The sequence below is a fragment of the Oculina patagonica genome, chromosome 4, assembly GCF_052425735.1.
Source record: "Oculina patagonica isolate OP01 chromosome 4, crgOcupat, whole genome shotgun sequence".
In the NCBI taxonomy this organism is placed as follows: domain Eukaryota; kingdom Metazoa; phylum Cnidaria; class Anthozoa; order Scleractinia; family Oculinidae; genus Oculina; species Oculina patagonica.
Genome location: NC_135761.1, coordinates 44,943,414 through 44,966,753, shown reverse-complemented (window position 1 = coordinate 44,966,753; position 23,340 = coordinate 44,943,414). Strand labels below are relative to the sequence as shown.

The window sequence follows — 23,340 nt, the reverse complement described above, 5'->3', positions numbered from 1 at the left end:
ACTTCATAAGGGAGTTTACAGAATTTTGACAGTTATTCGTTATCAGCTAAATTGCCAAGCTAAAATACAGTTATGTTCTAATACGATTCACAACCGAATTTCTTCATGCCTGACTACCGGTTTAAAGTTTTAGTGAACATATCGCATAACGATGTCTTTCAATTATTTTCCTTTTTGAACGCTTTACAAGGAAAGATAATGATACATTACATATATTACACGAAGGGGCAAGCCAGAAAGTAGCTTTAATAGTAAATTTAGACACGGATTTTTTTTTTCTATTTGAAAATTAGCGCCGATCCGCGGACACAATCAAAAGCAATTCCACTCGAAACTTTCGATCACAGGATGTCTTTTAGCATAACGCTGACATTTTATATTCCAATATTTTTGCCAAACAGCCCTGAAGAGAAAACTATTAATTTATAGTAATACGTAAAGTGGGAACATGGCTTTTTTGCAGTGTTTTTCTGCACGTGCGGTGAAGAGAAAATCGTGCCGAGAGAGTTGCGTGGCAAGTTACTACAGTGAACACTTTGAGGGTCTATTATACTCTGAGGGGCGGACCATTATTTTCTTGGAGGGGGGGGGGGGATCAAAAATTTTCCTCTGCAAACTTTTTTTTTTTTAGTTTATACACCTCTGCAAACATTTTTTTTCGAAATTCTTACTTTTTTTTGTTATACATATCGTTTTTGCAAACAATTTACTTTGTCTTTCCAGGCCCTGCAAACATTTTTTTTTCAATATTTTTCATCCCACCCCCCCCCCCCCTCCAAAAAAAATAATGGTTCGTCCCTGACGGTCTGGCGGTTTAAGCAAGTTTTGAGTGTTGGTTTGCGAGCATATTCCCATTTATCTGGCAGTTTACGTCACGAAATTACGGTGGTTTTGTTCTTTAGGAGAAAACGTGAGCTTTTGCAGCCAATAAAGAACAAAATATGGCGGTTTGCGGAATGTACTGCCTCCTATATAAGACCCTCCACTTTGCGTATAAAATAAGCAGTTGTCACTCTTTTCAAGTAGAATCTATAAAATAGGCATCTGAAGCTTTGGCTGCATTAGCCATTTTTTTACTACATGATTTAGGTACCTAAAAGTACAAGAATTAGATTTGATAAATGAAATACCATTTTAGTAAACATATACCCACTTCTTATCTGCTAACAGATACTGAACATAAAATTTGCAAAACCATTGTATTTCACCATAAGAAATCTGAGCTTTAAAATTAGTAAAACTGGCCATATCTGCCTTTTAGCCACGTTTTATTATCGATATCCTATATTAGCAGCAGGTTCTATAAAACCTTTCAGTACACAATTTCTCCTTAGATAATTTCTCATCAACCAAGCAAGATAAATGACTCAATAACACGTTCTTTCTATAGACGTGATATGCAGTCTGTTTTACTTTTTCACATTGGACGGTTGGCGATATCGATCATGATCATGAGTGCTGGTGTAAATCTAGCAAAACCAACCATGGCACAGGATGCCGTCCTCTGTTACGGAACCCTTCAGCTGTGTTCAGTTACGCAAATGTTAAGAGGCCATGTTTTGGCCCCCACATGACAGGTTCTTGCCCTGTTTTTATGCTAAAGATTTTAGAACCTTTTACCATAAGGCCTGTGTGAGAGATACATTTTAGCACGAAGCAAATTTTAACTCCTGTCAATACTAAGTATTTTTTGATAAACGAGATACCCGTATGGTTCGATTATTCCGTCTATGGATAAAAGCTTAGGGTAGGATAAAAACCTTAAGGTTTATACGACAGTCTAATAGCGAAAACCTTTCTGGAAGTAAACTTTGCAGGAAATAAAGGAAAAGGTTCCAAAAGGTGACTTAAGAAGAGCATTGAAATGGATCTCAAAGTCGTCCAAATTATAGTAAACTGGTCTTGACTTTCAATGCTTTCTAGAAGAGGAAGACCACGGTGATGTATAAAAACTGCGTGAGCCTCTTTAATCCAGTGATCGCTCTTAGTAGTTGGCGAAATAAAAATGAGGCTTTGGTTAACAAAAATTCTACAATTATGACACGCAGGCCATCACGTAATCTGTTCGACGTCGTTTTGGAGGTCAGTTGCTTTGCACGTAAAATAAAATAAACAGGGAAGTTAAGATGACGTCAACCCACTCAAACGCACTGTACTCGTAAATAGTAAACTTACTGGCTTTATAAAGCATATAAAGGGTTGAGATAGCTGTATTGCCCTCAGTGCAATCAGTCTTACGAAGCCAAGCCATCAACACCGTTGAACATTTTTAATGGTAAGGTAACCTAAAAATTATTATTAATAATAATAATTAGTATAATCAAAACTATAACAAAATTCTCGATCGGTGATTGGTTATCAGCAGCCCGATTTGAGCACTAATAGGACAGTGTACGCGTCATGCTTGTAATTGGACATTGTAATAGGACAGTTTACGCGTCATGCCTGTGTAATTGGACAGTACGCGTCATTTTGCGCGCGCTGTTGTTACGTTGTGCATTTTGTTGAGTAAACTGTTATGTTTTTCAGTTTTTATAAAAACGTTAAACCATTTGACTAAAGGTTAGTTTGTTTCTAAAATTTTGTCATAGTTTTGACTTCGTCTCGGGGATTATTCAACAATAATCACTTCGCCTTCGGCGAATAATTGTTAAATAAACAGTGTTCAGTACCCTGTGACATTCATTGGCATGCTGTATATCACAGGGGACGAAAGTTTGACTAAATTTAAAAATTACGAAACAGGAAGTCAGACCGGCAGGTACGTCATTGCTGTGAAAAATTTAAACTTCCTCTGAGGGATTCTTCAGTTTTACGTACATCCGCTTTTCAGTGAGACGTGCATAGCGGCTTACCTTTCGATTTCCATCTTTCGTCCCGCTAAAAAAACAAGACGGATCGAAATCCATCAATCACAGCCCACTAGCATTACAATGATGTGGGCCATTTGCATTGAAACAAACAAGAATTATGCATATGTTTTGATTGGCTTATTTCAAACAGCACGTCGAAAGACGACGTCGAATGATGGATGAAGAAATACAGATGCCAGGTACGTAATTATGAAAGCAGGTGTGTAAAATTAATCAACAAAACTTTTTCTCGTTAATAACTAAGCAGTAAATAACTATCGATTCACTGTCAATAAATAAATTGCGCTGAAACTGACAAAAACTTAATATGTAAATCTCAACGATGTCTATTTATGCTACCTCAGTATTACGAGGTACGTGCAGAAACTCAGCAACCCTGAATTGAAAGATAGATACTTTTATATTTTACGTGCATTACGGCTTTCTGTCGACGTCCATCTTTCGACGTGATTACAAACAACACGGATCGAAATCCGCCAATCACAGCCCACTAGATTGGCTCTTTTTTTTTTTTTTTTTGCAAGGCTAAGGAATTCTCGGCTTGCAGAAAAGTTGTTCAAGTTATCACCGTCTTGCAATGTCTTGACTTTATAATTTCCAATCCCTACTGTAATTGGTCATCTACATCTACATTTATTTAGTCCAGTAAGAATACTTTCGGCTGGAATCATAGGTCTGCAGTGCGTACAGAGAGCTGCATAGCTCTTGTCCTGTTCGTGCATTGAGAGAACTTATTTATTATTGCATTCTAATTAACAATTAGACTACGAGCCCGAGTTTTCTACGAGCAAATAGTCAACGAGGCGCAGCGGAGTTGACTATCGCTCACAGAACACGAGGGCGAGTAGTCTAATTGTTTTAGTAGAAACTCTTAAAGGACTGCAGTCAAAAAACCTACAATTGTACGTTATTATTAGCCAAAAATGAAGAAAAATTAATCTTTAAAATGAGCAACGAGCGCGCGATCGTTTTCTATCAGCGAATAGAAAACAGTGGGAGAACCAATCAGATTTGCGGATTTTCAATAGAACATGACTGAGTTTCTACTAATTTAATATAGTTCGAGACCCAAAGACCGAGCCTGAAACAGAGATGACTGAAAACAAAGGTAATTATGCATACACTGGGTGCCTGAAAATGAACTTCTTTTCTTAGAGGACTGGAAGATACATATATACACACAAAAATCAGCAGTTCAACTACTCACAACAGCTATTGCTTTGTTGTCCTTTCAAATAGTTGACGAGGACAAAGTTCAATAGGAGAACATAACTGTTACAGAGATTTCCCAGCTGTCTGTGGGTGAGTATGTCCGTGCTTAATATATGAAGCACATGCAACGAGCTGTGAATGCACCTTTAAAAATATGCGTTTTGCAGCCAAATTTTAAAGATCTTGTCATCTCGAAATTTTATGCAATACGGATCTTCTTTTGCAAGCCTAAGGAAGTCTTTGCTTGGCTTGCAGAAAGGTTGTCTTGCAAAGTCTTGACTTAATCATTTTCCATCCCTTCTGTAAGTGATCGTTGTTTAGTCCAGTAAGATTACTTTTTGCCGCAATCATAGGTCTGCAGTGCGTACAGAGTGCTACTTAGCTCTTGTCCTGTTCATGCATTTTGAGGAGTTATTAATTATTGCATTCTAATTTAATTTAGCTCGAGACCCAGAGACCGAGCCTGTAACAGAGATGACTGAAAACAAAGGTAATTATGCATACACTGGGTGCCTGAAAATGAACTTCTTTTCTAAGAGCGTTTTGAAGATACCTGTATATACACGGCGCTTTGAGACGAATAGGGACCTTACGAAATCACGACGGCGACGGCAACGAGAACGCCGCCAAACAAAAGGTTTAATGGGCAGTATAACAGCTCTGCACGTGCATTATCCAAGTTGGTACATTTTGTAGTCGTCCTCTTTAAAACAAGAACATGAAATGACCAAATTCCGCGTAGTCTGGAGAACGTGAACCACGACGGCGACGTTTTTATTTTTCTCGTTGTCAAGGATCGCTGACGTCACGCAACAACGGCTTTGCTGTCGAGCAGCTTGAAAGCACGAAATGGTCGCAAGATCTGAGCATTACGAAGAGGAAAATACTTAAGTTATTAAAAGACAAAGATAATTTTAGTTTGCTTGATGCCCATGCTGTGGGTGTTTGTTGTGGAAGTTTTGTTTGTTGTCAAAAGAACCTCTGAGACGCGATCATTAAAATTTTGATGCCCGATTCTTGATCGTATTTGTCTTGTTTCGTTCAGCCTCCAGCTATTAGTTGAGGTCTTAACTGTTTAAGTGATAAAGGACAGTCAAAACCTATGCTTGATTCCGAGATAAATGTGGCGAGTTCGTGGTCATTAATGTTTTTAAGTGTTGTGGGAATGTCCTTCACAGCTTTCATGAAAGACAACATTTTGTCGGCCATGCTAACGAGGAGGACTCGAAACCCGCAAACAAAATATTTTCTTATTAAGTTTAGTGTCCCACTTCTAAGTTTTGTGTGGTCACGCATTGCATCTGCTGCGTGACGCAACAACAACAACAAAAATACTACTAAATAGACTATTTCTCTGGATCACACTTGTGTTAAATGCGAAATAGACAATAAGACGGACGGACGGACGGATGGACATATGGAAAAACGGAGAGTTTGACAGACTAGCGAACATAAACGTAAGTTTTCCTGACCCATTACTTTTTTGTCACAAATAACGATAATCCTCGTCCTTCTTTCCTTCCTTGCATAGATCACGGATGTTAAATTTGGACAAGATGCGTCCCCCAGTAAGGGCCTCTACGTAGACGAAGTGGCGGTCACTGCGTCACGTGGAGATGAAGAAATTTTTTTTTGTCTTTGTTGGACTGGGAACGAAGACAAACTCGCCCAAGAAACACGAACATCCCAGAAGCTTAATGTGAATCACCTGGTGCAAGCTGCTTCGAATGTGCTCGACTTTCTTGAGGAAGTGGATGAATTTTCTGGCTTATACGCTGGCCCAATCCTCAGAAATGCTATCAGACGATACGAAGTTTTCTGGCTACCACTTGCTGCTAAACAAGGGAAGGAGAGCAGACTTCTGGCAGCTCCACTGGACATTGCCTGGGTTTGGCATGTACACATGTTAGCACCTGACAGTTATGAGCAAGACTGCCTCAACATTGTGTCTCAAGTCATTGACCACACACCCATGAACAGATACCAACGAGAGGAAGGTCTTCAAAGAGCAAGACATCTCTGGGAAACCACTTATCCCGAAGAAACATTTGAAGTTGACCTGACCAAACCAATACCGTTTGTCATGCCTGACAAATTGAAGATACAACACGACCTCGAAAAGGCGTGTTACCATCAATCCAAGTTCTATTACCAGGTATCGTTGCCTCACTACGCTGACCTTAAATTTCTTGCCAAAGCAGTCGAGCGGTACGAGCATCATCTGATACTACAGGGCCGAAATCGGTGCTGTCCAGTGATCCCTTGCTACGATGTCCATCTAATAAGGCGTTCTCACAAACAATTTCCGCTGAATTACAAGCAAGTCATAACAGAGATGTTTGAAGCAAAGGTAAAACACGACGACGACGAAGCAAGTGTCAGCCTGGGATCTACGCCACACGATTTGGAAACATCAACACGTGCCGTGTTGGAGGAAGAAGGTTTTCGGGTTGACAAACCAGGGACCATGTACAGAGGAGAACCGCTTCCACACAGACCTCAAGAACCTGGTAGACTTTATGTTCCACTAACACGCCTTGAATGCGATTTGAGGATCCTTAAGCTAGAGATCTTAAATTCGAAAGCCACCAAAACATTCCATGTCAGATTGTTTGACCCCAAAGGCAGCTTCTTGCTGTTTCGAAAAATGAAAGGAGGCCATAGTATTGCCCCGATGAATCAATGCCACATCGACAATGAAAGGGAGCACGCAATCACAGTGAGGCTACTCAAAGAATCATTCTTTGGAATAAAGCTCATCGGTTCTTGCGAAACAAGTATGATGTCCTACCTTGAGTCGCTTAATGTCGGTGGATCAGCACCTGCACACCCTTGGATTATCGATGTTCATTTCAAGGGCTCAAAAACCGTCGTGAGGTTGACAGTTTTGTCGAATCATACAACCGTTGTGGGATATCGATTCATGATCCCAAAAACATTGGGCTTTAAAGAGTTTGACACATTTGGTACTGTGCTGGACGGTAAGAAAAGGAAGGCATTCGAGTACCATGTAGTCCGCTGTTCAGCAGTAAAGGTTCTCAGTAGTGACAATGTCATCTTAGCATCAGCTAACACTGTCAACCCCTCCATTCTTCCAGAAAAGGAATCATTTGATGGCGAGGAAAGATGTGTTGCGCTGAGCCTAACGGAGGGCGAGAGAGCTATGCTTATCCGAGGTCGAAAGGATTGGGGTATTTGTATTGGGAAATGGAAAAAAAACATGGGTGGACTCGCCGGCGATTTGGTGATTAAGTTTTTTAGCCTCCACGGGAAGAAAGGTTGGTGCCTAGTTAACCAATATTGGGAAGAAATGTTCTCAATATACTTTGATTCAAGTATGACTAACTACGTGGAAATAGATTTGACGAGAGGAAAGTTCAATGTATCTCCTGCTTCGCAAAACATTCCAGAAGCCATTGCATTGGCTTTCTCAGTGTCGATTCTCTACCAGATCTGCAAACCAGTTATTGCTGCCAAAGGTGCCAGAAAGCCTCGAATGCTTGCTGCTGCCGGTTGCAGTACCTCGGTTCCAACCCATTACTATACCGGTCAGGAAGCTTTTGGATCGATTTTTGATTGTGGCAGTCATGACTTCGGGGGAGGTGGAGGACACTGTGATGCAGGTGGCGATGGAGGCTGCGGTGGAGGAGGAGACGGAGGAGGAGGAGGAGGGGGAGGAGGTTTCTGAGGATGAGGAGCAGACGGAGGAGGAGGAGGAAGGGGCGGAGGAGACGGAGGAGGAGGGGGGAAGGAGGAGGAGGGGGAGGAGGAGACTGAGGATGAGGAGCAGACGGAAGAGGAGGAGGACGGGGAGGAGGAGACTGAGGAGGAGGAGCAGACGGAGGAAGAGGAGGAGGGTACTGGCCATTTTTTTTAAGACGATAAAGAGCTTACAGGGTGGTTTGGAAGGAGGTGATTGAGACTTAGATAAATATATTTTTCTACCTTTGACTACTTTTAGGAACTAGTTTGGATAACATGCAAATTGTAAAGTGTCGTCTCAGGTTGTATTACTGACATTTACTACGGTACGATGAACACCGCATGTAGTGAATCTGCATATCGATATGGAGCGTAAGGACTGTTTTTCACTGGATATTATAAACACAAGCCTAAGCATCGTAATAATCGTACACGGACCAACACACTCATTCTTGATTTGCTGTTCGTCGTCAAAAGAAACTAAAATTGTTTTTGTTGTGGTCATGATTTTCCTTAGAAAGGACAGCATAAAGTGAATGAGTGTCTGCGTCCATCTTATGGGCTTATCATGCTCGGGCAATTAAAAACAGTCTCAGAATATACCGAAACATTTTTATCCCAAGCCAACGATCTGTTAAATCATAGCTTGTTTCTGGAGGGCCCCCTCCACTAACTGTGTTTAAATGGAGATTAGAAAGTGTGGTGTTCAATTAAGTCGAATTAACCAAAATGAAATCATTTAGAGCCATCCTCAAACCCATTTATTCAAGATTAATTATTTAATCAAGTTAAAACAAAGAAAATCATAGTCGTGAAGGAGGTTTGGGTACCTGGTCTTAATTAGCACAGATTTTTATGATTTTATTTCTCCTTTTGTTCGTCGTTTTTCTTTCGATTGAGAAGATATATCAATACACTTTGGACAGTGTTTCATCGGCTATCCAAACACCCCAAATTTCGTCAAAAATACTCTGCTGCGCGTCGTATTTTCAACTCTCTTCTGATGATTGGATATCCCGATGAAACACTGTCTCTCGTGTTTATATATTACTTCACATTTTGGTTTTTATGGAAATGTCAAACGTCCAACTAGACGACTGTCAATCAAATTACTTTTAAATGAAACACCGTTTCAACATGTTCAAGACAGCATTAATAAGTAAAAATGACGTCAACTGACCTTCGCATCTTAGCATGATTATTATACATTGTAGTCACTAGCTGTCTTCTCATTGGCTAAGAGCCTACAGCTAATTCTGGGAATCCGCGCAACCCCGCGCAACCTACAGATTAGTGAATAATCTGCTAGCAGATTATTAACTAATCTGTAGGTTGCGCGCGCAATGCATAATTTTCAAGAGCAATGTGTCAGGCATCTGGCGGCGAAGGACATTCATAGTTCGTCGATTCACTTCTTCAACTGAGAAATAGTTTGACCAAAGTTCAAAAACTGCTGACAATAAAGTCTCGGAAAACACAAAATGATTAACAAAAATTGGGAAGGAACTATTCCACGATTTAGTAGGACGACCAGCCGGAATTAGCACAAGTTTTGAAACAGGTTGAAATCGTTTGTCATTACTTCCTTTTCCAGAAAAACAATGTATAATAAAACAGTTATTAGATTCGGTTTATGTGATATTCGGAATAATCAAGGTCTCTGTAAGTGTTATCAGCCTCAGTCTTCGGCTTCGGCTGATAACACTTACCTCGACCTTGATTTTTCCGGATATCACAAAAGCCTTATCCAATAATTGTTTAAAATTACGTCTTGGAAATGTCGAGACGTTGCTTAATCTTATCGTTTACTTTCTATTGATGTGTTTCCCAGAAACCTTGCTTATCCGCTCGTTAAGTAAATAATTATGTTACTAAAAACAATGAAGGCGAAAAAGCCACTTTTCTAGGTTCTGCATAGCTGTAAATGTGGAAGTGAAGAGGTTTGTTGGATTTCCTCGAATTCACTCCTGATTAAGTTGCAGTATTAACACAATCAATTGTAAAAAAACGCGGTGTATATTAGCGTATATATGCGGTTTTTTTGTTTCAGTGACAGAACTTTTAAAAAACACCAGCTAGTATATATGTACCCGCTTTCACTTTCGTTCTAAAAGACTTGGATAATATACAGATAGAAATATTTAGATAATGTTTGACAGTTGGCATTAAAAAGGTTCTTTTCAGCAAATTAAAGCTTCAGGAGATTTGCTGTATAGCGAAGCTTTGCCCTGTCTAAAGTGATAAGGCGTGTTTATGAGCTAATTTAGGATAAATTGAAAAAGAAGATCGATCTTCATAACTTGACAGTTTTATGATTTAACAAAAAAATGCATCTGTTTTAAATAAACGTTTTTCGCTTATTTTCCCTGATTTCGCTGATGTTTCATAGTAAAACAATACTGTGTTTAATGGACCAACATACCTCTGTGTTTTCTACGTTTGATGACAGACCAGTGTTTTCGCCACTTTGTCAGCGCAGCCACCCTACCCAGTGCCATTACGTTCCTCGCTACTCCTCAATTACAGTGGCGGATCCAAGGAAGGATCCGGGAGGTCAGGACTCCCCCCCCCCCCCCTCCCCATCACAACTATATTTTTTTAATACTAGTTTTACTTCCCGCTGAAATTCTTGCATTGACAGGTTCTAATATTTACTACTTTTTACTACTTCTTCAACTGGTCGATTTTTTTAATGAAAACCCGCGTTGCCTTTTGTCACTAAACTCAATTCCTGCAATTTCTAGAAATAAAATAGTTTTCTGGGTCTTTACTACCAGACCCAAGAGGTGGGTATTCAAAAGATATGTTTTTACGTTGATTCAGGATTATAACGTGCAATCATAACTGAGTGCGGGTGGGGTGGGGGAGACGTTATCTGCCAGAAAAAAACAATTCAACAGTGTTTTCTAAATAAAAGTTTGGACCTCTCCAATCAAAAAATTCCTGCATCCGCCCCTGAGTTATGTGTTATTCAAAGCACCAAGAACTCTTATTATAATATTATATACAGAAGGAAGTTGTATATGTTTACACATTGCTATCACTAGCAAGTCATTCGTCCCCGCACCGACCCGAGCGTGATACCAGTAAGAAACAATAAACGCACCAGAGAGGTGCGTTTGATACGCACCATTGATACCATCCCACGCTTTCATACACAGATCTGCTCGTCTGATGTCTAACCGGGTTGTGTTCGCTAAACCTATGGCGTCTTCATAACTTGTTTCGGGAAAAAGGATACTAAGGGCTCCTTTTTTGCACCCTCTCTAATTTGTCCTAAAGGTACACTGGAAGGCTAGTAGACCAGGTAGCGCATGCGTATTCAAGTAAGAAGCGGACCAGGGCATGATACACATTAATGAGATCCGCCGATGGGATTCTGGCTCGCTTGAGTGCTCTCAGCATGTAGAGGCGCCTGGATGCCCCGGAGACGATCACGCGCACGTGTTCGTTCCACTTAAGCCTGGTTCTCACTAGCGACGTAAGCACAAGCGCAAGCACAAGCGCGATCACGCAAAAGGACAAAAATTGATCCTTGTGCTTTTCACGGTGAAAAAAGAGCTGTTATCCTTGCGCTTGTGCTTGCATCGCTAGTGAAAACCAGGCTTTAAGCGTATCGCAAATAGTGACTCCGAGAACTTTATGCGAAGATACCCGTTTTAAGAGAAGATCGTTAACGCACAAGGGTGTGAGATCTGGGTGCGGCCTTAGTGAATATCACCAGTTCATTGCACTTCTTTGGATTGAGATTCATGTTGTTACGCGACGACCACTGTGAGATGACGTCAAGGTACCTCTCAAGAGATGATGTGCCACCGGATGGGATATCCTCAGATATTGTTAGGTTGTCTACTGAAGTCCAAGAAACAAACCCTGATGAACTTGGCTCGTTCAACGATGGAAGATAGCCAACCTGCCGCCGAAGCGTACCAAAAAGGTACGATTATTATACCTAATCGTACCTTTTTGGTACGCTTCGGTGGCATATCAGGCGAGTTTTGTCGAGCCATGGTTCGTATTTTGGCGAGACGCAGTCATACCCGTCATACCCATGGCGAGACCAAACGAGCCTGATATGCCACCGAAGCGTACCAAAAAGGTACGATTAGGTATAATTACCGTACCCAAATTCAGCCAAAAATCTGGTTATATTTATCGCTCTGTTGAAGCCATGCTTGCAAGGTACGTACTGCAAATTGTGCTGACTTGGTCTTCAACACTTTTACCAAGTTCCTCTTCTGCCTTTTTTTTTCCACTCGTTTGTTTAGAGTTTCATTCTCTAAATTTTCAAAATCAAAATTAAGCGAAAAAATTGGAAATTCCCACACCATTTTTTTCAGTCTGAATGTCTCAGTACTCGTCGACAAACATCGCGCAGTTGGCAAGCGCGCTCAAGTTTAGTTTTGGCGGGAAAGTTTTTCTCTTTTTACGACCGGTAAACACCGCTAAATTTAGATTACGAGGTTCTGTTCTATTGGTAAAACCTCTTTCTTTTCAATTTATTGTACAGTAACACTACTTTACTTCAAAGTTACCGTGATATGGGGGCATATCAGGTCAGTGACTTGATATCGTAGGATATCAGGACAGTAGATCGCGCTTCTGATTGGCTACTTGCGAATTTGGGTACGGTAAGGTATAATAGTGGGGGCAAGGAAAGTCAAAACTGCGGGAAAAATCGTTGAAGAGAAGTTGGAGCGAAAGCGATCGAGAGGCCCGTGGGGGAAGGTCTTTCCACGCCATTTCCAAACAGCTCTCTGAATGCTGCTTCCTGTTTGAGCAGGAGAAACAAAAAAAGAAACCAGTAAAAAAAGAAGCCGAAGATAATTAAATCGAAGGGATAAAGCCACTGTGCCCTCGATACTATCAACTCAAAATAAAAAAAACTCAGAAAATTGAAACTTTCAAGCTCACAGCAATCACCGATTTCAATTCGTTTTTTTTCTGATGTTTCTCGGCCAACTGGAACTTCCCCGCACTGTGTGCATTTTTTGGTGCTAGGGACAAACATGTGCGCAGAACGGCCGCCAATGCATCACACATGTAAACAAGACACTACAGTCAACTTCGTTTATAACGAACACCTTCGGATCACCATTTGGTGTCTGTTATACAGGACGTCTGTAGTAAAGAGAGTTATTTTCGGTAATTCTTATTCACCGGGACTTCATCTCCTGTCAGTAATAGAGGGGTGTGCGTAATAGCGAGGTGTCCGCAAGGCAAGAGTCGAACGAGGCAGAGTTGAGCAAGGCGAGAGTTGATTAATAATACGGCACACAACAGTGTGTCGATCCATTTAATATTGTTTTACTTTGAAACATTAGCGAAAATAAACAAAAACGTTTATTTAAAACATAAACGCTTTTTATTAAATCGTTAAAATGTTAAGTTATAAGGTAAACATAGCTGTCTTTTTTACAGCAAGTTCATATCTATCTTAAATAAGCTTATAAAAGTACTTCTTATCACTTATAAACAGAGGTGATATGCTTCTGCTTATAAATTATAGAACCTAATTTTACTGCGAACTGTCGAACTGTCTTAATATTTGAAAGTGATATACGATCGTCGCAGTGAATTTCCAATTTAAGCAATTGGAATAAAGAAGCCTGAAAAAAATTCAGGGCTTCAACGGCATTCGAACCCGTGACCTCCGCGATACCGGTGCGATGCTCTACCAACTGAGCTATTGAAGCCACACATTGGGAGCGAGATCAATAGCTCAGTTGGTAGAGCATCGCACCGGTATCGCGGAGGTCACGGGATCGAATGCCGTTGAAGCCCTGAATTTTTTTTAGGCTTCTTTATTCCAATTGCTTAAATTGGAAATTCACTGCGACGATCATATATCACTTTCATATACATCCGCAGTTCATATATGAATTATTTCATATACATTACATCATGTCTTAATATTTCTATCTGGATATTGTCCAAATTCTTTGAGAACGAAAGTTTTTTTTTTTATCTCAAAACAAAAACGTATATTTCCGCTTATGTATACCGCGTTTTTCGCTCGATCACATTTATAGCCTCCTAAAAAAAAACCCCCCCCACATCACACATAACCTAAATAGCGCCTTTACCGAATTCACCGTTTATTTTACTAGTTATTTATTTAATGAGTGGATAAGCAATATCTGTGGAAAACGTAACACATCAATAAAAAAATAAACGATAAGATTGAACGGCGTATCGACATTTCCAAGACGTCATTTTAAGATTCGATAAGAAAGCCCTTTGAGGCCAGTTCGTCACTTTGATCTGACTTGACAATGATATCTTGAACGTGTCGAAATGTCGTTTAATTTAGTTTAATATAATATGTTGATTTACCGGTGCTCAACGTGACATATAGTTTGTCAGTAATATAATCTTTTTTTATAACTTTATTAAAACCCTCAAAACTTACAACAGTAGAGTAATAATGTAACTTTTGTTTTAATGTTTGAGTGTTAGTAATATAATCTTCGTCAAAGATGGGTCAAAAATATTTATATAAGTCTCAATCACCTTATTCTCAAGCACTGTTCTTCACCACCACCACCACCTCCTTCTTCTTCTCCTCTTGCTCCTTGTCATCCACCACCGAAGCCTCCATCACCACTTCTATTCCACCTCCCCGGATGCCGCCAGATGCTCCTCCAGGGTAAGGGGAAGCTGGGAGGTCATAGCTGCCACACTCAACAAACGGTCAACGAGTTACCTCATGACCCAAATGCCTATCTGTTGGAACCGAGGTATTTCTATAACCACCAGCAGTAGGCATTGGAGGTGTTTTGTCACCTTCGGCTTTCTTGTGAGATGATGGCGAGGACCTCTTCATTGGGATTGAAGTGTGTGGTTCAACAACAGCAACAGCTGGTTTGCAGAGCCGGTAGAGAATTGTCACTGAGAAAGCCAGTGCAATGGCCTCTGGAATGTTTTGCAAGGCTGGAGATACATTACATATGCTTTTCTTCGAATCTACATACACGTAGTTACTTGAATCAAGGTTTATCTGGTAGAGTCCTTCCTTGTATTTGATAACTTCGCACCAGCCTTTCTTTCCATGGAGACTGAAAAACGTAATCTCCACTTGGTCGGCGGTTCGTTTGAAAAGGTTCCCTTTTTGCAATTTTCCAATACAAATGCCCCAATCCTTTTGACCTCGGATGAGAATGGCTCTTTCGCCCTCCGTTAGGTTCAGGGGAACACATCTTTCCTCGCCATCAACCGATTCCTTTTCTGGAAGAACGGTGGAATTGACAGTGTTAGCTGATGCTAAGATGACTTCGTCAAGACTGAAAACCTCCACTGCTGCCAGCGATGCTACGGTACAGTGGACTACACGGCACTTAAATGCATCCCTTTCCTGGACGTCCAACAAAGTATGCGTTGCGACTTGGCAGGGCAGGAAGCGCTTTGCAAGGTCACCTGGGGTCAACATCGCTTGGGGAAAATGAAGGATGTTTGAAGGATGGTCAAACTCTGTGAGGACCACATTTTTGTGGATCGTGAATCGATATTCCTCAACAGTTGGAAGATTCAACATAACTGTTAACCTAACGATGCTTTGCGAGCCGATGAATGGAACATCGATAATCCAAGGGTGTGTAGGTGCTGGTCCACCGACATAAAGCGAATCAATGTAAGACATCAAACTTGTTTGGCAAGAACCGATGACCTTTTGGCCATAGAACGCTTTTTCGTAAAGACTTACTGTGATAGCGTGCTTCTTTTCGTTGTTGACGATGCATTGATTCATCAGCTCAACACCAAAGCCTCCTTTCATACCTTGCAACAGGATCAAGTTGCCTTCCGGGTCAAATAATCGAACATAGAAGGTTTTGATGGAATCTGCCTTTAAGACCTGTACCCTCTGGATGCTCAATACGTATTCAAGCAGTGCTAGTGAAGCATAATGCTTATCAGGTCTTGGAGGTCTGTGTGGAGGTGGTTCGCCTCTGTACATGGCCCCTGGTTTCTCAAACTGCAAACCTGCTGCTTGCCATGCAGCTCGTGTTGATTTTTCCAGATAGTCCAACGTTGAATCCATGGTGCTTGCTTCAATGTCGTCGCGTTGTACCATTGCTCCAAACATCTCTGTTGTGACGCGTTTGTAATTCAGTGGTAATTGTTTGTGGGAACGCCTTATTAGATCGACATCGTAGCAGGGTACCATTGGAATTAACGGATTTCGGCTCTTCAGTTTTAGATGATGTTCATACCGCTCAACTGCTTTGGCAAGAAATTTTCGGTCAGTGTAGTGAGGCAATGATACCTGGTAATAGAACTTGGAGTGGTGGTTACATGCCTTTTCGAGGTCGTGTTGTATTTTCAGTTTGCCAGGAATGACAAACGGCGTTGGTTTGGTCAGGTCAACTTCAAATGGCTCCCCGGGAAACGTGGTTTCCCAGAGATGTCTTGCTCTTTGAAGACCTTCCTGACGTTGGTATCTGTTCATGGGTGTGTGGTCAATGACTTGAGACACAATGTTGAGGCAGTCCTGTTCATAATTGTCAGGTGCTAGCATGTGTACATGCCAAACCCAGGCGATGTCTAGTGGAGCTGCTAAAAGCCTGCTCTTCTTTCCTTGTTTAGCTGCAAGTGGTAGCCAAAAAAGTTCGTATCTTCTGATAGCATTCATGAGGATCGAACCAGCATACAGTCCAGGATATTTATCCACTTCCTCAAGAAAGTCGAGCACATTGGAAGCTGCTTGCACAAGATGGTTCACATCAAGCTTCTGGGGTGTTCTGGTTTCCAGAGCCATTTCTCCTGGTTTGGGTTTATGGTTGTTTTTCTGGAAATGAAATCAAAGATCGCTTATAAGCAAATCTACATAGCACGCGAATCGACTAATGCTTACATAAGTGTTAAGAAAAGAAACAAAGTTTGAAATTAAGTCGTCTGTTAGCTATATATGACCAGGCTCTTTCTTTCCCACATTCACAAGAAGCCTATTTGTGTACTCGTTGAAATACAGGGAAACAATTCTTTTCAATGGTATAACAATGACGTGGAGTTGCCAAAATAAATTATGCTTAAACAGTCGCCAAATTCCACCTAGCCACCTCGCCTGGAACACAAATTCACACAAAATTCAAGTAAACGTCCCCCGATTATAAGCCCTGTTTCCCCACAAATATCCAATGGGCTTATATTTAGAGAAAAGAATAACTTACAGGAGAAACAGGTTTTCTCGCATCGCGCCAGCGTACAAATTTGAACTTGAGAAAAACAAAATGGCGGACAATTACTTTTTGTCGAACAGGGCTGGTAATCGTCGTCATACGTTTATTTTAATTGATAAATCAAACGACCAAAACCAAAGAGAAGATCAGGACAGATTACCTTTTCTGGAAGGAAACAGAAAACTGACCTTGATGTGTGGATGCGCTGGTGTCACTCCGTAACCGTTGACGTGTTTCACGGTCACTTTATCCTCGTTCCCAGTCCAACAGTGACAAGGAAAAGCCGCTCCATCTTTACGTGACGCTGTCACCACCACTTCCTGTACGTAGAGACCCTTACTGGGGGCGCTAGCGACGTCATGTCCGAATTTAACGTCCATGATCTATGTAAGGGAGAAAGGACGAGGAGAATCGTTAATGGGGTAGGGCACGGGATTTCAGGTAGTTCTATTTATTTTCGGTAAACAAGAGCTGTTAACTTCAAATGGGCAAAGCAATAATCATTTATTGGTAAAATAACGACCACATGGCCAGATCAGCCCACAAGGATGATTTTTGAGTATTGTAAATGACACTTTAATACCGCACAAACTGAGATAAAACTGAAGTGGAGCCGACGTTTTTCAAGTTTACCCGGACGCAATCCGTTTTAATCTTCTTGAATTTTGTCCATCAATGCCCCTTTTTGCCTTTCTGTGTTTCTTTTGAGTTCTTCTATAGTTTTTAAGCTGTTACTGTGATATTTCGGTTACTTCTATGATCAGATGGTCAGTGCCAAAATTGCACTACCACGTGAAAGCACTACTCGAACACACACGTGTTTCATCCAAAGTTAGAACTGACATCAAAGACAATGAATGAGTACAGACTCCAATCTCTTTTTGTCATCGTTTATCCCAGGGAATCCTCTCGCCACTACTTACCCGTCCGATATCTGCCTCAATTGCCACCACCTTGTATATGCGACCTTTCTCAAACTTATCATTGGGTCCATATCCCGGTTTGATCTGGATCTGTCCGCTGACTCCCTCCTCGCCGACAAGCTGGATCCACACTGAAGCGTAAGGGTCGGCCACTTCACCCAGCTTGATATGTACTAAAATAAAACCCAACAACATTTCAGACGTGTCGTAAAACTAAACTAAAGTAATCACTTTTGCCAATCACAGAGACACAGCCAATCTAGTGATTGGATCAAAACTCGAAGTAAATACATGTAGCCGGTGCGAGCTAGGCAAGAGCTAGGCACGGGAAAACGTGTGTGAGCGTGTCATGTTTGCAAATGCGAATTACTTTCGACATTCTAATGAAAACTGTTCAACTGAAGAAGCGTGTATTTGTCTTCTCCCTAACAACTTAAAGCAATTGGCCATGTTCTAAACGAGCAGGCGACTGGGTACGAACATATTTTTTCTTGGTACGAATATTCAATATCAATTGAATTGAAAATGGAGCACATCATCTGAAAGAGCATCCAAAAATTAGTAAATTTACCGAATTTGATGGTTATTGGTTTAAACGCAAAGGCATGGTACACTTTTAAAATAAGAGAGCTTAGTATGGATTGGAGGACGCCTGTCCCTCCAATCCAAAGTAAGTATACCATGCCTTTGGATTTAAACCAATAACCGTCAAATTTGGTGAATTTACTAATTTTTGGATGCTCTTTCAGATGACATGCCCCATTTTTCAATTCAATCGATATTGAATGTTTGTACCGAAGAGAAAATATGTTCGTGCCCAGTCCCCTGCTCGTTTTGAACATGGCTAATTGAGAGATTTATGTTGTGCTCTCTGGTTGGCTGCTACGTAACGGTGATTTTTCGCACGTTTAATTTACGCCCAAGTTGCAAATGAAAGTTAGGTACCCAAAGAGCTACGGGCTGTAACAGCAATCGCACCCAAGATGCTAGAACTCCCGACTGGCCTGCCCAAGCCTGCAACCCAGCCACGAGCATCCCGCACCATATACACGAAAAATTAACTTACTGGTATAAAACTCGGCTCTTGTCTTTTCATTGTCTAAACAAAAACAACAAAATCAACAACAACAACAACAACGACGATGACAACAACAGAGTAAGTGAAAAATATGAATTTCTTTTTAGATAAGCTCAGACTGCATCATTTTCAAACGGAGTTAATTAAGGATTAAGGGGGCATTTATGTGAGGGCTTGCATAGCAGCTTTTGCAATGTCTCACATAAATGGCTCACTTCCCTTTGAAATGAAAATAGATTCAAAAAATGGTAAAATTACGAAATTACAAAATTAAAAATGGTAGAAATAACAAGTTTGCGCGAGCTGCTATACTACGTCCTGATAGCGTGTATGCATGCGCGGAGTTTGGTAATTTTAGCTCCGTTATTAATTTAGTCCACCCTGCGAGCAGAGCCCTTTCTTTTCCACTTATATACTTGAGAAGAAAGGGCGCTGCAAGAATCGTGTCAAATCTTTGTTGAGCATGCGCGAGGTTTACGCGATGCTTGCGCGTTTAGCTTGCGGGGGCTTGCGCGAGGACGACTTAATCTTGGCATGCGCGCGCGGAATGGCGTGACGGTTTCGCACACGACAGCGTGAACAAAGTGTTTCTTTTACAAGTTCTTTTTTTCAAAGAGTGTCTGAATTCCTTCAGTAAAAACACGTCAAGGACCGCTTGTGGTTTTATTAGTGAATTTATGGTAGAGATATGTGATTTTAACAGTGAAATTTCTTCTTGGTTTGCGAAAAAACCGAGATCTTAAATGATCCAAAAGTTGCACGCGCGCACAAACGGTAGCAGATGGCGAGAGTATTCGTAAGCTCTAGTGCTTTCGAGAGCGTACTGTGGGCTCTGTCTTGACCGTCAGTTTCTCCAAAAAATTTATGCCCGCGCAGCAAAAACCGGTTTAATCCGGGCTGACCAGCCCAAACTTTGGGGTTGCGGCGACTTCAAAGAAATGACACGATTTGTGCAGAGCCTCTTTCTACTTCCCAAATCTCAAAAACGCAGAAAAATCCTATCATAGTGCCCAGGCATTCACACCTACATGTACCCAAATTATGCATAATTACCTCGGTATTCAGCCATCTTTGGTTTCAGGCTCACTCTCTCGGTCTCGAGCTGAATTGAATTAGAATGCAATAATTAATAAATAATTAATTTCTCACAATGCATGAACAGGACAAGAGCTATGCAGCTCTCTGTACGCCCTGCAGACCTATGATTCTTGCCGAAAGTATTCTATGCCGGACCAACTAACGATCACTTACAGCAGAAATGGAGATTTATAAACTTAAGACTTTGCAAGACGGTGATAACTCGAATAACTTTTCTGAAAGTTGAGACTTCCTTAAGCTTGCATGAGAAGACCTGGATTGCAAAGAGTTTCGAGATGGCAAGATCTTTGAAATATACTTTATACTGAAATTATACAAGAAATACTCGCCCACAGACAGCTGGGAAATCTCTGTAACAGTGATGTTCTACTATTGACTTTCACCCTGGTCAACTATTTAAAAGGACAACAAAGCAATAGCTGCTGTGAGAAGCTGAATTGCTAATTTTGTTGAAATTAAATATTGTAAATTTTTTATATTAACTCTTTCAGTGCTAAAGTCGACTTTTGTCGACATTTTGAGGAGCAGTCAATGAACCACTTGTGACGTCATTAATTTAAAAGTCAGCAGATTTTGGTGATAAGCATCTGATAGAGCTAGGTTTGACCTTTTCAAAGAACTATTCACTTTGCGTATCGGTCGTATCCTAACAGAGCTAATCGAGAAAAAGTCAATCACTTTTTAGTGCAAAATCGGTGCTTAAAAAGGCCAAAACACCTGTAAAAGATCGAGGTCCTCTTGACAGGGTTTACCAATGTTTTTATCAAAACTTTTTTGGTCTAAAGGAAGGACGAATACAGTAGAAAGAAGTGGAAATAACAAAGCCAAGAGAAACGAAAGGAAAAGGAGCAAGAAAAAAAAAATGGAAACGATTTCGCAATTAAAAAGTCCAAATTTTGGCTTATGCGCATGCACCAAAGTACATTTTTGTACATTTTTTAATGGAATCTTCCTCAAAATCTTGCTGCATTGTGGAAAAGTGCTTTTTAAGTAAAGTTAAGGGAAATCCAGGATCGTAACATCAAAAATTCAGTTTAACGGTAAAAAAAAACCCAGTTTTTGGAGAAATTCAGCACTGAAAGGGTTAAAGGGACTGTATCGCGGATTTTAGCCACAATTTATTCAAAAGAAGTAAGAGATGGAGGAAATTGACGAAGAATGAAACAGATTGCGATATGGGTTTTTGAAATATTGTTGAACAGTTTTCAAAGTAAGTCTCGTTTGCTTGAACTCTTTAAGATCCATAGAATAGAATAGACTCCATTCCAGCGAAACTGTTCACTTTGTTATGCACATTTTTCTGTTTTCCGCGCCTTATTTATTGTAATTTAGTTTCACACTTTCTTTTCTATAAATATCGTTCTGTGCCTTGTAAAATTTGCATTTGATAATGGTGACATGTCGTCGCCGAAATGTCATGTTTTTATGCGGCGTTAATACTCATTCTGGATGTGTTTCAAAATCTCCCGTTAAAACATTAAGGTTCATGGCAAGTATTTGGCAAAACGTAATAAAACAAACTTAACTCAGCCGTGTCATAGTCCCTTTAGTTAATACCATACCAGAGGGAGATATATATTGGGGTTTGCGGTATTGTGATATTGGCCAATGTTTCATGCGGTATTTCGGTAATTTTAATATTGCAATTGAGTTGTGGTATTTGCCTTTGTGGTAAGAAACTTTAACAAATGTTTCGGGATCGGGATAAGCCGATGAAACCGTCGCGACTACGACAAGGGGAGCCTCGAGCCAAGTGGCCCATGGATACTGCTGTAGCATGAAGCAGCTAGGAATAATACTACTACCCCCCCCCCCCCTGAATGGGATGCTAGTCCATATATCGCAGGGTCCCTTACCCCAGAATTATTTTGCCGGTACCATTTATACACCTTGGCGGAGAGAGGCGCCATGAGAGTAGAGTGTCTTGCCAAAGAACACAACACAGCGACCCCGGTCAGGGCTTGAACCCGGACCGGACCGTTCGTTCTTGAGACCGGCGCGTTAGCCATTACGCCACCGCGCCTCTTTAGGCGTCCGCGCCTCGGGATTACGGGGTTGAGGGAATATTTTGGCTGGGATTACGGGATTTAAGAACCCTATTGAGTACCCTCATTTGAATATCAGTGGGCAAAATGGTCACGGTTTACTTGTCACACAACTCACGAAGCACGTTTTATATCAGGCTTCACCGCACACGTGTGCGGGAAAACACGTTGCGGCAAAAGGCCAAGTTCTATTCTTTGATCGTACTATGTTAAAAATTTTCTCTTCATGGCTTTTTGAAAAAAAAAATAAGTATAATAATATTAATAAAAATACATGGCAGCGTCATTCTGAAAGACATCCTGCTTACGTCAGTTATGAGTGAAATTGATCGATGATCTCCGCGGATCAGTGCTTTTTTTAAAATACAACAAAAAACTAAAAATATCGACTGAAGATCGTAGTCAGGGTTTAGCATAATAAAAAATAAAGAACGATCTCTGGCTAAAAACTTTCAAAAACACAAGCTTTAGGCTGATCTTCAACTATTCGATCCAACATTGTCTTTGTAGATCGAACAGTCGAGTCGCGTGCTTTTAAAAGTTTTTAGCCAGAGATCGTTCTTAAAATTTTTATAAAAGAAAATTAAAATCGGTGACTAAAGTTTCGAGTTAAGCTACTCCTAATGGCCACCAAATTGTCAAACAATCGCTCTGTCTTGCCCCTTCGTACAAGATTTGTAAGGTATCTTTTCTTTGCAAAGCTTTGAAAAAGGAAAAATAGTTGTCATGGCATTGAAATCTATCGTTATGTGATCTGTTGACTGAAACTTTTTAGTCTTGTCACGCTGGAAGAAACTGTTTTGAATTGCGTGGTATAAGCAGATGCATTTCAGGTTGGCAATATTCAAAAATACTGACAAGCTAGTGTTAGAATGATACTATTTTTTGCATTTAAATCCCATATACAAGTTAACGTCCCGATGAGGAAAAATCGATCGTCAAAATTCTGAAAATTACTGAAAGAAATATCTACGTCATATATTACCAAAGACGATGTACTGACTTGAAACGTTCTCAAAATGTTGTAGTTTAAGATGGACCAATATAATAACAAAGTATGTCTCTAAAGCAAGAAATGTTCTCTAACTTACCGAGCTGCTCTCGCAGAATAGTTCCTTGTTAGCTTTCAAAAGCGTTGCACGTTTATGGTGTAAGACTGCTCCAACGCACGATTTAATACGATGGCGTGTGACGCGTACGTGAAAGCAACATGTAAATACGGTATACACTTCC

General features: G+C 40.7%; 1 protein-coding gene across 1 annotated transcript; it reads right to left on the bottom strand.

Moving 5' to 3' along the window:
• Positions 1–13,859: 13,859 nt before the first annotated feature.
• On the bottom strand, positions 13,860–23,291 carry LOC144650308 (uncharacterized). Its single transcript, XM_078509956.1, has 7 exons — positions 23,199–23,291; positions 20,392–20,454; positions 20,018–20,066; positions 18,953–18,985; positions 17,887–18,059; positions 17,152–17,346; positions 13,860–16,572 (listed from the first exon to the last, which is right to left on the bottom strand). The coding sequence occupies exons 3-7, from the start codon at positions 20,031–20,033 to the stop codon at positions 14,482–14,484; spliced, it is 2,508 nt and encodes an 835-aa protein (XP_078366082.1). The 5' UTR covers positions 20,034–20,066; positions 20,392–20,454; positions 23,199–23,291; the 3' UTR covers positions 13,860–14,481.
• Between the last annotated feature and the right edge of the window lie 49 nt (positions 23,292–23,340).